General features: G+C 42.4%; 1 protein-coding gene across 1 annotated transcript in view; it reads left to right on the top strand.

Annotated features, from left to right (window-relative positions):
• Positions 1–7,022, top strand: part of LOC124002483 (voltage-dependent calcium channel subunit alpha-2/delta-3-like) — a 54,720-nt gene extending 47,698 nt beyond the window's left edge. Inside the window, exons 25-38 of the mRNA XM_046309902.1 lie at positions 85–180; positions 289–407; positions 2,297–2,374; positions 2,564–2,625; positions 2,713–2,757; positions 2,937–2,999; positions 3,086–3,156; positions 3,278–3,353; positions 3,487–3,527; positions 3,640–3,695; positions 3,778–3,895; positions 4,976–5,088; positions 5,408–5,490; positions 5,647–7,022. Of these exons, the coding sequence (XP_046165858.1) occupies positions 85–180; positions 289–407; positions 2,297–2,374; positions 2,564–2,625; positions 2,713–2,757; positions 2,937–2,999; positions 3,086–3,156; positions 3,278–3,353; positions 3,487–3,527; positions 3,640–3,695; positions 3,778–3,895; positions 4,976–5,088; positions 5,408–5,490; positions 5,647–5,739 (1,114 nt within the window). The 3' untranslated portion in view covers positions 5,740–7,022. The remainder of the gene's footprint in view (positions 1–84; positions 181–288; positions 408–2,296; positions 2,375–2,563; positions 2,626–2,712; positions 2,758–2,936; positions 3,000–3,085; positions 3,157–3,277; positions 3,354–3,486; positions 3,528–3,639; positions 3,696–3,777; positions 3,896–4,975; positions 5,089–5,407; positions 5,491–5,646) is intronic.
• The last annotated feature ends 9,381 nt before the right edge of the window (positions 7,023–16,403 follow it).

Raw genomic sequence — 16,403 nt, 5'->3', positions numbered from 1 at the left:
ATCCTCTCTACTCTGTGGTATCGTTATTAATGTGCTGAATGTAATTACTCTCGTTTTGTTTGTTTGCTTGCTTCACCCCAACAGGAACTCAGACAAAGGAGTGGAGATTGCTTACCTAGGCACACGCACTGGCCTCTCTAGAACCAGCCTGTTTGTTGTCCCAGAGCACCTATCCAATCAGTGAGTACGATACTGAGCATCTGGCCAATCAGTGCAACAACTGAGACAAAGCAATGTACCAGTGACTTGTAGTCTCTCCTCTGACTCCTTCATGTCCTCCTGTCTCAGAGACTTCCTGACGGCAGAGGATAAGGAGGGGGTCTTCAACGCTGACCACTTCCCTCTGTGGTACAAGAGAGCAGCAGAGCAGGTTCCCGGCACCTTTGTCTACTCGATCCCCTTTGGAGGTATGGAGACACTTACACAAAACGTACCTTTACTCTATGTCCAGAATCCCCTCACCTTAAACACACCTTCACTACTACACCATCATTTACTTGCACTGTATTTCAATTATGTTGTCTTTGAAATACAACTTCATTTTACTTACTACTTACTTATACTTAGTTTCTCTAATATACAGTAGCTCACTCTCCCTTATTTGTAATTGAGTGTCATCTGTAGCCTATTTTCCCCCACACCCCACTCAATAGATCTCTTTAGTTAACCCTGTCTACTGTATTTCTGGGTTACCGTAGACATTCAGCAAATACAAGATTCATTGTATTTGTGTCACTGATATAGGGTGTAGTTAGCCTCGTCACTCTGGGAGACATGCACACATTAATCTGGTCTCCCGTAGCTGAAGGCGACATCGTGAACCCCGAAAACCAGAAGCCTGGTAAATGTTTATCTATTTCCGATCAACTTTTCCTGTCACCGAAGGCAAATCTATAACCCGGAATGCCCTACCAGTTTTTACGGACTATCCACTCTGTGAAAATAAACGTTTAAATCCAACTTTTCCAGAGTTTACCGAATTCACACCATGTCACCTGTGAAAGGCCGTACATTTTCACTGACAAAATCCTAGGCGGGACAGCACGAAATGAGACGTAGAGACGTGACTTCAACAAAAAAAGGAAACTGTAATTCTGTGTTCTTTCAACTCTCCCCGGGACCGTAAAAACTAACAGTTGGTACCAAACGCCAATCCAACAGCTTGAGCCAAACCATTAACAGGACATCCTACTGTCCTGGAATTCACCATAGTCTCTGGCTCATCATCACTCTCCCCCTCTGCCCCTTCAGTCAGGCCTTTAGAGAGCACAAACAATACTCAGTCAATTGTCCCCAGGTGAGCACATCAGTAGTGGCTGTGCTGCAGCCCACCTCCAGCAGAGGGCGCAGTCGGACCACTTGACCCGTCTGAGCCCTCACACACCCTCAAGCCAAAGGTTCGTTGCCAGCTGAGATCACGCTGTCTCAGATCTTGCATGGCGACAACTACAGAGTATGGGACTAGGGAGTGACTTTTGGAAAATGTGGATTTAAATATTTATTTTTACCATAGTTCACACAGAGAGGCAAACTACACCCTTTATCAGAGACACAGATACAGTGAATCGTCATGGTAACCTATCAGAGATACAGTACACATGGTTAACTAAAGAGATCTATTGAGTGGGGTGTGGGGAAAAGGGCTACAGATGACACTCAATTACAAGTTAGGGAGAGTGAGCTACTGTATATTAGAGAAGCTGGGTTGTGTTGTACAGCTCATCTCTCACTGCTGTCTGTCATTTTTTTTATTATTATTTTTGTTTTAATGTGCCCCACTTTCTTCCCACTGAGGGAAAGAGGGGATCAGGATCACACTGTTCCCTGTTGTCTACCAGCCTCTACCTTCCTCTAACTGCTCTCATCCCTTAGTCTGTAAAATATCCCTACTTTACTATCACCTCCCCCGTTTAATACTATAACCTCCTCCAACAATCCCTGTCCCCAGAGGTTCTGTAGTGCTAGTACCAGAACTGTTTATTTTTCATAAGAACACATCACTCTATCAGAATCACTTCAAACATCCTGGTTGTAGGCTACTGATGGGATTCCATCACTGAGTGGAGTACTGTGGTTTGCTATTGCTGTGGGTATGGCGCCATCTTTAGGCTAGAAAAGGAGTATTCCCTTTTGTTTCTGACTTGGTTTTCCAGCTGTGATTATGCTGAGGTGCTGAGGGTGGAATGGAATATATAGTGTATTTTATATATTCTTTTGAAATAGTAGGAATTTTCCATTTACACAACATTTGTTGATTGAGGCTTATCTGTGCTTCTGTGTTCCTGTTTTACGCCAGGAAATGAGAATAAGAGTGTGGTTTTGGCCAGCACTGCCATACAACTGCTGGATGACAGGAAGTCACCTATTGTTGCCTGTAAGCTCCCTGAAAAAGACCCTAACTTCTCCCTGACATAGAGGGCTACTGTACCTCTATGTCAGCTTGTAACTGTAATGTTTTAAACTATATAAAAACCCTTTGAAGACATATGAAGAAACTCTAAATCCTCTTCTAGATGTACAGTGTGCTGACTGTTCTGTTTGTTTTTGTTAAAACCCACTATAGCCGTTGGGATTCAGATGAAGCTGGATTTCTTTCAAAGGAAGTTCTGGACCGCTAGTAGACAGGTAGACACACACACACAATATCCAGTGCTGTGAGACATGCTTTATGGATTATTCTAATCATTTATTAATCTTATTGATTTGATCCAGTGTGCTGCTCTGGATGGGAAGTGCACCATTAGCTGTGATAATGAGGTAAGACCAGACAGTAGCTGTCTGTCACTCGCTCGTGCTACTTCCTGTTTCTTAGCATGTGGTCCATGTCTCAGATGTTCTACTTACTGTCTGGCACCTTTCTGTTTCCTCTCAGTATTTAATTATTAAATGACGTCATGCCTTAAAGATCTGAATTAATGTTCCTTTATTTCTAACAGGACATCAAGTGTTACCTTATTGACAACAACGGATTTATTCTGGTCACAGAGGACTACTCTCAGGTACCATAAATTATATACTAGATGTGTGTGTGTCCTGTCGCTCCCCTGGTTCTTAGTATTTGCCTTTAAATAAACATCTTCCTCAGACGGGGCTGTTCTTTGGAGAGGTGGAGAGTGCTGTTATGAACAAGCTGCTTCTCATGGGCTCCTTCAAAAGGTTAGAGGATGAATCATGTTAGTCACACACACACACACACACACACACACACACACACACACACACACACACACACACACACACACACAACAATGAATGGTCTATTTTCTCCTCTCTCTAGGATCACTCTGTATGACTACCAGGCTCTCTGTAGAGTGTATGCTGGCAGCAGTGACAGCGCACGCTCTCTATCACATGTAAGTACTGTCCCTAAATATTGTCACATGTAAGGACTCTCCCTAAATATCACATGTACATACTGTCCCTAAACTACTCATCAGACTTACATACATCCCCTCAATGCTATTTATTTAATTTCTTCTCTCCCAGCCCTTCTCCATCGTGAAATGGCTCCTGACCAAACTTGTCATGTGAGAACAATAAAATAATCACCTTGATACGATAAAATAATGAGATGCACTGATTATCAACCACAGTACATATTATTGTATTATTATATCAATGTATGTTTGTTTTCCTCAGTTTCCTGCTGGAGTTCAACCTTTACAGCTGGTGGCATGTTGATCTCTCAGTCAAAGGTCAGTGTGTGCAAGAATATACCTTGAGGTGTGTGTCTTTCGTGTTTTTATTATGTTAAGATTTTACATGTCCCATTTCCAGCCCAACGGTCGAGGGGAAAGACCATGATGGTGCCATGTGACACGGAGTACCCTGCATTCGTCTCTGAGCGTACCATCAAAGAGACCACGGGAAACATCGACTGTGAGGGGTGTGCCAGGTACTTGTAACACAGTTACCTTATCTCTGTATTAGGCACCGATAAACTCACTTAGCCTGTGTGTTGAAGGTGTATATACAATACAGGGTAATTTCATGCGTTAGTTCTGGGATAGGCATTTAGCTAGCGCAACTTCCGGTGAAACTGGAGGACGCGCAATTCAAATAAATAATCATAACAATTATGGATATTAAACATTTAGGTAAACACAAGCGTCTTATATCGGTTGAAAGCTTAAATACTTGTTAATCTAACTGCAGTGTCTGATTTACAGTAGGCTTTACAGCGAAAGCATGTCATATGATTGTTTGAGGACTGCGCCCCACATCCAAATATTTCTCCACCGGCACAGGTTTCATAAATTCACAAATGAAATATTCACATACTTTCTGAAAATCTTACCCTGATTTGTCATCCAAAAGGTCCCCAGCTATAACATCTAGTGTCGTTTTGTTAGATTAAAATCCTTCTTTATATCCCAAGAAGTCTTTTGTTTCCGCCATCGATTTGAGTAATCCACTCGTTCAACATGCCAAGATAGGAATCTGAAAATCTACCCCTAAACTTTGTTTCAACAAGTCAAAATGTTTCGATTCAAAGATGCCATCAAATGTAATTAAGCTATAATATTTCATACGGAAAGAATTATGTTCAATACGAAAACGATATTAGCATGTGCGTGTCATCGTGCGCATACACAAATTTCCAAGTCGGTGTCCCTGTAGTAAAACTAATTTTTCTTACTCGTTTTAGAAGAAAGTCTGAAACAAAGACTACTGACACCCAGTGGAAGCCATAGGAATTGCATAATGGGAGCTAGATGTAATTATTTCCCTACATTCCATTGTAAGAGCATGCCCCCCCCCCAACCATGTCTATTGTCATTATTTTAACTTTTCTACAAACGTCAAAGTGTCTTCTTATCAATGGTACAATTATATGCGTATTCTGGTTTCAGGGCCTGAACAACAGGCAGTTTAACATGGGCACATCAGTCAGACAGGAAGTGGAGAAAATAGGGACCTAGCCTTATGTTAAAAGCATCCACTCAAATCTCTCTTTCTCTATCTTACTCCTCAGATCGTTTGTAATTCAGCAGATTCCCAGCAGTAATCTCTTCATGGTCGTCGTGGACAACAAGTGTGACTGCAGCTCTGCCCCCCTGGTTTCCATGGATCCCATCGAGATCATGTATATCCTTTACTAACCCTCAATAAGTTTGAGGTGTTGGAGTGTAGTATTGTTAGTACAAAGCTTTGGAGTATTTTTTTAATATAAATGTTTTGTAAGTGAACTCTGAACTTAGACTTTAGTGTTCTGAGAATGTGCATAAGCTTCATTGTCAGAGGTATTAATACATTTCTCATACATGTAGCTATTTATGAAGCATGCATTACGGTTTGGTTTTCTCATCATGCTAGAATGATGTTGCAGAAACAGTCACCACACTATCAGTTAAATGTGTGTGGTGTGGTTCATCATCAGTATTTCTATCCTTTAACCCCTCTGCACACAATGAGTCTCTGAAATGTGATAGGCTGAAGTTTCAGAAAGACAGAAAGCGGCCAGAAACGTGTCATCCTTTTCACCCTGAGGTACGCAGTGTGTAGATACACGGAAAGTACATGAATGCCTCTTTGAGTGTTTAATATCATGAAATTAAGCATATGTGACCATCTGTATATTGTCTAAACAATGTATTGTATGTATTAATTCATTTCTATGGTCTGAAACTCCTGTGTCTGATGCAGGAGAATGCCATGGAGTGTGGAGGAACAGCAGGCCTCTCTGCCCCCCTTACAGCAGCACTGCTCCCCCTACTGGCCACTCTCATTAGCAGGTGACCACACCGCCGTCGAGGCCCACCTTCCTTGACCCAACACTGGACCTAACACTGGAGAGATTGATAGACTGGCGCACCATCAAATGCTGACAACGCACAGGGAGCCTCGCCAACAAGAACTTGCTCACAACTGAGTTACTTATTACCAACAGAGAGATGGACCAATTGTAAATCAATCTCCCTGACCAGCAGAGAAATGACAAATTAGACATTGTTCAAGAGAAACAGAACAATATTCAAAGGGGAAAACAATATGGACATTAGACCGAAAAAAATATACCTGAGAGCAGCAATGAACGGGTTTCACAAGATGACAGAAAGGACAAAAGATCAGTTGGATAACAAATGATGTGATGTAGGAACTATCTTCCTTTATGTACAGTCAGTGAAAGCATTACCATGTTGATTTAAATCTGTTGGTTCACTCCACATTAGCGTTCCAAAATACTTCAATACACTCTCACAGCTGTAATACGCTGACTGTGCAAGCGGCAAGGCAGGATTTTACAGAATAAAAGATCCACTTTTCCCTACGTTCAGACAACATAACACGGGCAACGATATGTGATTGTACAGATATACTAAACACAATATTTGACATAATTTATTGCATGAGACAAAGTCCACTTGATCAATAATTATTGCTCTAATACAGTATAATATTGTGGCACTGGTGACGATGAGATCTATAGTGCCACCATTTGGTCTGGTGCAGCCATCTAAGGTTGCAGTGACTTTATATTCACACAGCTACTAAGGATATACTTAAGGTTTACATACCACATTTCATTGCCCCTTGTCTATCGGCACAGTTCTTATAGCCAGTTACCCATGGTGGAATTATCTGCAGGGCTTGACATGAACTTTTTCTGAAACTTGTCCTTCAGACAAGAAAGAAAGATTTTTTTCCTTTTCTTTTTTTCTTTCTTGTCCGAACGGTTAAGGAGAACTGGCCAAAACCTCCCTCTGTTAAGGTGAGTGCAATGTAGACTTTGCAAGTATCTGCAAGTCCAGCGTTCATCAAAGCACAGCTCCCCTGCCAAGACCTGCCTGCACTCTTGGCTCTGCCTTATGTCAGTGTCTCAGAGTTCTGGTCAGAGTCTTGTAAGCAGGCACAGGTGTGAGCAATTAGTTCATGATTTAGTGATATCTTCCCTTACAAGCTGTCCTACAGCTTCATCACACTATCCCCATCCTGGGTGGAAAAGACCATCCCTGAGTTGTTCCAAAGCCATGTGGTAACTTTGGACTACGCTGGTGGCTGCCAGTCATGCTCAATGAGATTGTTGGGCTCCCGTTGACCTTCCTCCCACTGAAAGAGATACGGCTGGTGCTTCCCGTTCCTGAAGAATGCTGGAAGTACCGTCTCGTAGATGCTGGATGACCCCTATCGTGTGCTAGATACAGCTATCAGTCCTTGATGCAGAACAGCCTCTCTCACACAGCAGAATGGAACCCCGCCCTGTGATAACCCAATTGGGTTGACCTCCAGTCGGCGGGATGGCCTGCGAGGTTGGGCAGGAAATCTCTCTCTCTCCCACCCAGCCGGGTCGTACTGGAGTGTCTGCAAATGAACAAGGAACAAAGGGGTTGAGTTGTTTGAAATGCACGATAGTTTCAGGACCTCTCTCCGCCAATTCTATACGACACAGGACATCTAAAACCTGCTCTACCACTTGGAAAGGGTGTTTGTAGTGTAACAGTATAGACTTTACGTCTGTCCCCCTCGCCCTGACCTGGGCGCGAACCAGGGATGCTCTGCACACCTCAACAGTCACCCTCGAAGCATCGTTTACCCATCGCTCCACAAAAGCCGCGGGCCCTTGCAGAGCAAGGGGAACCATTACTTCAAGGTCTCAGAGCAAGTGACGTCACCGATTTGAAACGCCACTAGCGTGCACCACCACTAGCTAGGAATTTCACATCGGCTACAGTAAGCACCTCTGAAACTTAGGACATACCCACCACTTCTTAGCCTTATTTCGAACCCAAACCAATTTACCCACAGATTAATATAGATAATTGGCCCGAAAATCAAAGCTAGCCTTCTGCTGACTGGAGGCACTAGCTTGGTGTCTTTTCACTGACCGCACTAATGTTGACAAAGTGTCATCCAACCATAATACATATTCACTGACAGATGTAAAAACGTTCCTGTGATCTATGTCAAGCATCATATTGACGAGAAGAACAATTTCTTAACCTCTAGTGACTCCCCATCCCGCATGAGGGAGCGTAATCATCGACTGACACTAAGTAGGATAACGCAACGGACATAAATATTCCTAGAAAATATTCCTATTCATGAAAATCACAAGTGAAATATAGAGACACAGCTTAGCCTTTTGTTAATCACCCTGTCATCTCAGATTTTCAAAATATGCTTTACAGCCAAAGCTAGACAAGCATTTGTGTAAGTTTATCGATAGCCTAGCATAGCATTTTGTCCAGCTAGCAGCAGGTAACTTGGTCACGGAAATCAGAAAAGCAATCAAATTAAATTGTTTTACCTTTGAGCTTTGGATGTTTTCACTCACGAGACTCCCAGTTAGATAGCCAATGTTCCTTTTTTCCCAAAAATATTATTTTTGTAGGCGAAATAGCTCCGTTTGTTCTTCACGTTTTGCTGAGAAATCGCCCGGAAATTGCAGTCACGAAAATGCCGAAAAATATTCCAAATTAGCTCCATAATATTGACAAACATGGCAAACGTTGCTTTATAATCAGTCCTCAAGGTGTTTTTCAAATATCTATTCGATAATATATACACCGGGACAATACTGGTCACATGATGGCTCCCAGAGTGCGTCTCGTGTAAAATACTGGAACGCAGCGCTTTTCAAAACATGAGGCACTTCCTGATTGGATTTTTCTCAGGCTTTCGCCTGCAATATCAGTTCTGTTATACTCACAGACAATATTTTTTGAGTTTTGGAAACTTTAGAGTTTTCTGTCCTAATCTGTCAATTATATGCATATTCTAGCATCTTGTCCTGACAAAATATCCCGTTTACTACGGGAATGTCACAATGTTTTAACTAAACAGCACTTTGAATGGGTTTGAAACCGGTACTTGCATGAACTCTACTACGTTAGACCATCATGACATATGGTAGAAGAACATCCCAGTTCAACCCACTGTCCCCTTTTCCCCTGGATGGAAAAGCTTGTCCCTGAGTCACTCCGAAGCCATGTGGTAACTTTGGACCACGCTAGTGGCTTCTAGTCTCGCACAGCTCGTGCTCCCCGAGAACGTTGGGCTCCCGTTGACCTCCCTCCCATTGCTGAAGACTACCCCTCTCGTGGATGCTGGAGGTCAGATGACCTCTCTTGTGTGCTAGATGTGCGCGAGCAACCCATCTGACCGGGGATGATAAGCAGAGGTTTGAGATTTGTGGATGTTCAACACATCCACAAACTCCTCTGTCCATTTTGAGATATAATCTCAGTCTACCAGGATGTACTTTTCCCATTGGCGGTTTTAGTGAGGGGAGCCAAGACATCTATACGTTTACACGGCCAAGAGGTGACAGACATGTTTAGGGGTGCACAGGGCGGCCGCCCTTGGGCTTTACGGGACGTGCAGTCCACACACTCCTTACATAATTTTGCGACATTGTCAAACTCCCCGGCCAGTCAAAACGATCTTTGTCTTTCCCCTGTAGCTCTCCTAAATGATCCCCTGTTGTTGTGCTATGTAGCATGTCCAAAACTGGAGGCGCCACAGCTTTGCAGAGGACCACTTGTGTATTACAAATGGCATCAGAATTAGGCAAGGGGACATGCACTAAACTCAGCCCTTGCACCTGAAGCTGATCCCATACTGGCACATAATATTAAGGCTTGATTACGCTACCTCCCAGCGCTTGTCCCCTATACTTCTTTTAAGCTAGAGGAGATAGTATATAGTATCTTTATAGTATCTTCTGAAAGCAACCATACCCAACAGCTCCTCCTTCATTGTAGCATACTTGCATTGTTGCTTTGTCAGAACTTGACTAGCATATGCTACCATACACTCCAATCCTTCCTTCCTTGGTATGGTACAGCTCCAATTCCTTCATTGTTATCATCGGTTCCTAGGATAAAGGCCTTTTTAGGATCTGGGTAGGACACGACTGATGCAGTAGTGAGGCTAACTTTCAACTGCCTGAATGCCCATTATTGTGCCCGCTGGCAGTTTTCCCGCCATTTGAAACTGTCTTACTTTCTCAGTAAGCTGATGCAGATAGGGGCAAGATTGACCTGGCGCAGCTTGGAAAGAACTTCATCCAAATGGAGGCGATGTTCTTGAACGGTACGACTGGACACAATAATGTCATCCAAATTAACTAAACGGGTAGTCTACTGTGAATCTGCTAGGACTACATCCATCAATCTCTGGAAGGTACTTGGTGCATTGCATAAACCAAAATGTAAAACGTTGAGTTCAAACAAGCTCCGTCTGGTAGGAAACATCGTTTTTGATCTGACCAAAGGGTCCAACCCGACTGTCTCGAGGGTGGAGAACCAGCGAGCCTTGTTAAACTGTCAAGAGCAATGTCAATTCTCTGGAGCAGGTAAGAATCTTTCTCAGTGACATCATTGAGTCTTTTTTTTTTTACCAGAACGACAGGGGCTGTCCAGGGGCGGATGATGCCATGCTTTTAGCATCTGCTAAACGTGGTCTACGGCTTCCTGTTGCAGTTGGAGGGGGATTCTGCGCAGGGCCATTTGAATGGGTTTTGCGTTACCGGTATCTATCTGATGCATCGTAAGGTGAGTTTGCCCTAGATCTGTATCTCCTGTACTAAAAACAGAAACAGAAGTTCGGCGAATTCAAAACCTCTCGTTTCCAAACCAAAATGTGCCACAATGGTGTTTACAGACCAGGAAGTGGTGATGCCCTCTTTACTCCGCGTTTCGAAGCCCACTGTTTCACTATCTACCTCCACCTCAGTGAACAGAGTGGCAATTTGACATCTGGTTCTCATCAGTCATATTAATTACACGTACTGGCATAACCCCCTGATCAACTGGACACACGACGTGAGCCACCTTGACATCACAATGGTTGAGCAAAGAGGAAGAGGGTACCAGCATGCCTTTGGTGTACTTCTTGGGAAGACCTTCAACTGCCCACAGGATAATTACTTTGCAGCGGGGTGAGACTACTATATCATAGTGAACAGTAACAAGTTTGGGTTTGTTAGCATCATAGAACAAGAGAGGTAGCTTCTTTCCCAGTCGGTTTTATCTTCCCCCATATCAATCACATCACCAAATGTAGCTAGAATGTCAGTGCCAAGGAAAATGTCTTAGGGCAGGATATCCACCATAAGAATTCAGTAAACTACAGCTAAAGACTCAAATTGACAAATGGTCTGCCAAGAGCCCAGGATCTCAATTCTCCCCAATCGCTACAGCAACTAAGCCCTGGTAACCCATCAACTCAGTGTCTCCATTAGTTTTTTTTAGCTATGGAAACAATTGAAGCTTTGAGCCCCGGTATCAACTGGTAGACGATAGTCCCACCCACTTAGTTTAACATTGATGTACACCCCGGAAGTGTTCTTGTCACATGGAGAGGCCAGTCTAGAAGGAGGAGGGGGGTTGAGAATTTGGCCTGCCGTGCACACCTGATCTAGTTTTACGGCAGGTAGCGGCAGTTTCTTTGTGTACGACGGTTACATCCACATTCCTAGCAGAATTAGCCTCTGTTCCCTCGGTCATAAGCAAACCCGCCATGTTCCCTAGTAAGCGGGCCTAGCAGAACGAAGACTGACTCGCCAGTCCCCACTACATACATAATCAATAAAATGATCATGTGTAAACATATCCAGAGTAGTGGCATCTGCAGTCAGGTACGCTTTCTCCATTAACCGACATAGAGCATTGGCAAATTCACGGGCTGTTTCGTTATGCAGCCTCCTCCTAGCCAGGAAGTTAGCACAGTTCCCATTGTGACTGTCACAAGGGTCTAAACGCTTCACGATAGCATTTTTCAACTGTGTAGTCACTTCTATCCTCAACGGAGAGACCGCTGTTAATGTCTCGGGCCCACCCTGATAGTTAAAGAGACACATTTTAACTTGAGCCCACTCCAATTGTTTACCTTGGCAGCCATTTCAAACTGTCCAGCCCAAACAGACCATTCCAGCCCCATACTGGTAAATGTTTCTGGCATAAAGACAGGGCGCACCGACTGCATGTTGGGGGGAAGTGGCTGACCATTATGTGGGACGGGGGCTACCATCTGGGCCGCACCTGTGCCTAAGTTTGTGTCCACATGGTCTGACATATAAATATATATAATAATGCTCGCAAGACCACACGATAGGTGGGGCAGTTACTGGATTGAGCAAAGTAGTGTGACGCAGTCACCATCTTTGTTTGACTAGTATGGTCCAGCGAGGTTAGGACACGAAAACTCACAGATATAGAAAACAAGTATCTTTATTAACAACACAATTCATAAGGTAGAGTGCATGAAATGCTTTGTGACCTACTGAATTCATAGAACCCCCTACTTTGAGCTATGCAGTCTGGAATTCCCTTTCTGTTTGCCCCATATACCCCACGTTATATTTTAAAAACATTTAACAAGACTAGGCCAACGAAAGAAGACATCTGACATGACATTGAATGTTTTAAATATAGTATTTAAACTCACCAAAAGCTGAGTCTCCCCTCTCTTTAAAACAGTAACAATAGTTGTTTTAAAAACGGTGTTTTAGCTGTGATTACATTTTCAAATCTTGCCCAACTGTCATGTGCTTGCACTTTCAGAATGAGTCTCTCCCTTCACTCGGCGTACAAAGTAGGGAGAGAGAGTGAGAGCATACAGCAAAACAGGGACAGAACATAGGACATGACAATAATACATGCTGCTAATGGCGAAATATACTGAACAAAAATATAAACACAACATGCAACAATTATTTTACTGAGTTACAGTTCATATAAGGAAATCAGTCATCTGAAATACATTTATTAAGACATAATCTATGGATTTCTATGGTCACAGACTCCTTAAAAAAAGGTAGGGGCATGGATCAGAAAACCTGTCACTATGGTGCAAGCACCATTTCCCTCATGCAGCGTGACACATCTTCATAGATAGTTGATCAGGCTGTTGATTGTGGCCTGTGGAATGTTGACCCACTCCTCTTCAATGGCTGTGCGAAGTTGCTGGATATTGGCCGGAACTGGAACATACTGTCGTACAAGTTGATCCTGTGTATTCAAATTGCCATTGATAAAAATGCAATTTTGTTCGTTGTCCGTAGCTTATGCCTACCATACCCAGCGCCACCATGGGGCACTCTGTTCACAATGCTGACATTAGCAGACCGCTCAACCACACAATGCAATACATGTGGTCTGCGTTATTAAAGGTCAGTTGGACATACCGCTAAATTCTCTAAAACAGAGAAATTAATGTTAAATTCTCCGTAAACAGCTCGTGTGGACAGACCATCTTGCAGTCAGCATGACAATTGCACACTCCCTCAACTTTAGACATCCGTGTCATTGTGTTGTGTGACAAAACTGCACATTTTAGAGTGACCTTTTATTGTCCCAGTACAAGGTGCAGCTGTGTAATGATCATACTGTTTAATCAACTTCTTGATACGCCACACCTGTCAGGTGGATGGATTATATTAGCAAATGAGAAATGTAACAGGGATGTACACAATTTGAGAGAATGAAGCTTTTCGTGTGTATGGAAAGTTTCTGGGATATTTTTATTTCAGCTCATGAAACATGGGACCAATACTTTATACATATTGCCTTTATGTTTTTGTTCAGAGTAGTTAAACACCAATGTAAGTAGCCAGACTATGCTACATGATGTTTTGAATTGGCTATCTATTTTTTATTATTTATTCTATAGGCTAGCCTACCTGCTACTGCATTGTCTCTCTCTCCTTGAGCAGCAGCCCCCTCGACTTTCATGACCAAAAGAAAACTGTTTGCTGACCAACAATCTGCTATAACTGGGCAAATAACTCACTAACTAGCAAGGAATAGCTAAACACGGATCTAGTTTTAAATTCAAACCCGCTGGCACCTGAAGCCCCCATGAGATCCCAAACCTAGAAGGAGTACTGTAGCTAGCTAGCTAGGCCTCCTCAGCAGAAGCATCAAAACCAATCACGGCAGATAAATAACAGGGAATTGTTAATAATTTCCTTGTTTTTTAAAATCAAATGAATACATATTTTGATGCTCCTGGACACATAATCAGTGATGTAACCTGGAGTCATAGGGTGTTTCGGGTCAGGAGAGGAGAGGAGAGGAGACCCAAACCAAGGTTGATCAGATCCTGACTTATCTCCAGGTAGCATTACGCATTGTGACATTGTGCTGCTGATGTCTCTTTTCCTCTTCACTCCCTTGATGCCAATTGCACTGCAGGCTCTGTAGAGGGATTGATTGCCCAGCAAAACCCTTGGTGCCTACCTCGATAGGCATGGACCTAGCCTTCCAACCCTGGCTTCTGACAGTCGTTGACAAGTCCCTCTGGCTCATCACGTAATGTCTTTGATGACCGTAAAATGTTTGACGTTGATAGAAAGTGGATTTACAAAGGATTTATATGGACACATACAATCTGATTTCAAGATTTATCAATTACCCTAACTTGAATGATGTTCCATAGGCCTTCACACTGAATTTAGTTTTATTTGGACCTATGTATGGTTCATGAGAATAACGTTTTCAAACATTTTCCAAAATGTCCAAGATGGAGGAAAATCTATCCAAACAGACCTAATGAGTCCTTGAAGAAAATGTGTGCACCATGAGGAAAGATACCTACATACAAAGTTTCCCGTCACTAGGTAAAACGGGGCAGCAGATATGAAGGTTTAAGTTAGACTGCTTGTATGTATAACAGTGCCACCTATAGGCCAATCAGTGGCATTATTTTTGACAAAGTTACTCTTAGTTTCCATGTGAAAAATTTAGAAATACATGATTAATCTATGCTTGAGTTATTTGACCATGTCAATGGGTGGGGGAGGGAAATGCAGAATTAACAAAAGGTTTCACAGCTTGGCTCTGGATCACAAAAAGGATGAGAAAGCACTGTGACAGCAATGATGAGATCCTGAGCACATTTACAGACCCCTCTGTGGATGCCAGAGCAAAGAAACCAATATCCCTGTGTACTGTACATGCACTGTAGAAAATAACAAGAGTAACGTCAAGGTAGTTATATGAATTAAAATACCCCCAAAAAATCCACCTTTTAAAAAAAAGAGTGCTATACAATTGAAAATAAACTGTAAAAAAAAAAAAAGATGGTATAGAGACGCGATTGTACGATTTTAGAGAAGAGCGGATGGTTGAAGTCAATTTATTCTGCCTGTTTTAAATTTTACAGCGGAGAACATCTTAAACAGATTCAAAATATGCATGTGAAGGATAAAAAAAATACATTTAATTCACGTGAAAGGAATAAAGTTCAGAGCTCTGGCTGTAAACTGAAAATATGAACATTTGCATGTTTTAAATGTTTATTGTAACCTATAATGCTTACCCCGATCCCAAACCCCCTCGTTTGAGGATGCTGCTACTGTCTAAATAAACACAAATCAATATTTTCTATCATCTGTCTTTCAGCTCCAATTCTTTACTTAACTTCAACAGTTAACAATTTATGTGGGTGTTGATTAAACAGTTACCCTAATGGAATTAGCTAAACAAATGAATAAAAAACTACTGTATTTAGCCCTTACGGTTTATCATTATGATCTTACACAAAAACATGAACTAGTAAAACATGAAATAAGTATAAAATACAATCATTGAGCCAGGTGATAATTAGAGAGCAGTGATAATACTGTAGCCATTCTCTACATACAACATCTTGTGAGAGGCTCGAAGGGTATGCAGACACAGGACATTTGGCCATCAGTAGCTAATGCTGTGAAAAGGTATTTTCCCCTTTTAAATTTTTTCTACTTTTGCATATTTTTTTAATACTGAATGTTATCGGATCTTCAACAAAAACCTCATAGATAAAGGGGACCTGAGTGAACAAATAACATAATTACATATTTAATTTATTTCAGAAACAAAGTTATGCAACACACAATGTCCCTGTGGGAAAAAGTAATTGCCCCCTTTCACTCAATAACTGTTTGTGCCACCTCTAGCTCCAATGACTCAAACCAAACGGTTCCTGTAGTTGTAGATCAGTCTCTCACATCGCCGTGGAGGTTTTTGTCCCACACTTCCATGCAGAACTGCTTTAACACAGTGACATTTGTGGGCTTTCAAGCATGAGCTGCTCGTTTCAAGTCCTGACACAACATCTCAATTGGAATTAGGTCTGGACTCTGACTAGGGCCATTCCAAAACTTCCCATTTGTTGCTTTTTAGCCATTTTCACTTGTTTGTGTGTTTTAGATCTTGCTGCATGACCCAGCTTGTGCTTTAGCTTCAGCTCACAGACTGATGGCCTGACATTTTCCTGTAGAATTCTCTGCTACAGAGCAGAATTCATGGTTCCTTCTATATTAAAAGACAAGTCACCCAGGTCCTGAGGCAGCAAAGCATTCCCAAGCCATCACACTTCCACCATCACGCTTGACCGTTGTTAATATAGGTTCTTACTGTGGAATGCAGTGTTTGGATTTCGCCAGGCATAACGGGACCCATGTTATCCAAAAAGTT

This window comes from Oncorhynchus gorbuscha, linkage group LG18, assembly GCF_021184085.1.
Source record: "Oncorhynchus gorbuscha isolate QuinsamMale2020 ecotype Even-year linkage group LG18, OgorEven_v1.0, whole genome shotgun sequence".
Classification (NCBI taxonomy): domain Eukaryota; kingdom Metazoa; phylum Chordata; class Actinopteri; order Salmoniformes; family Salmonidae; genus Oncorhynchus; species Oncorhynchus gorbuscha.
The sequence above is the reverse complement of the archived record's forward strand: the minus strand, read 5'-3'. Positions and strand labels throughout refer to the sequence as shown.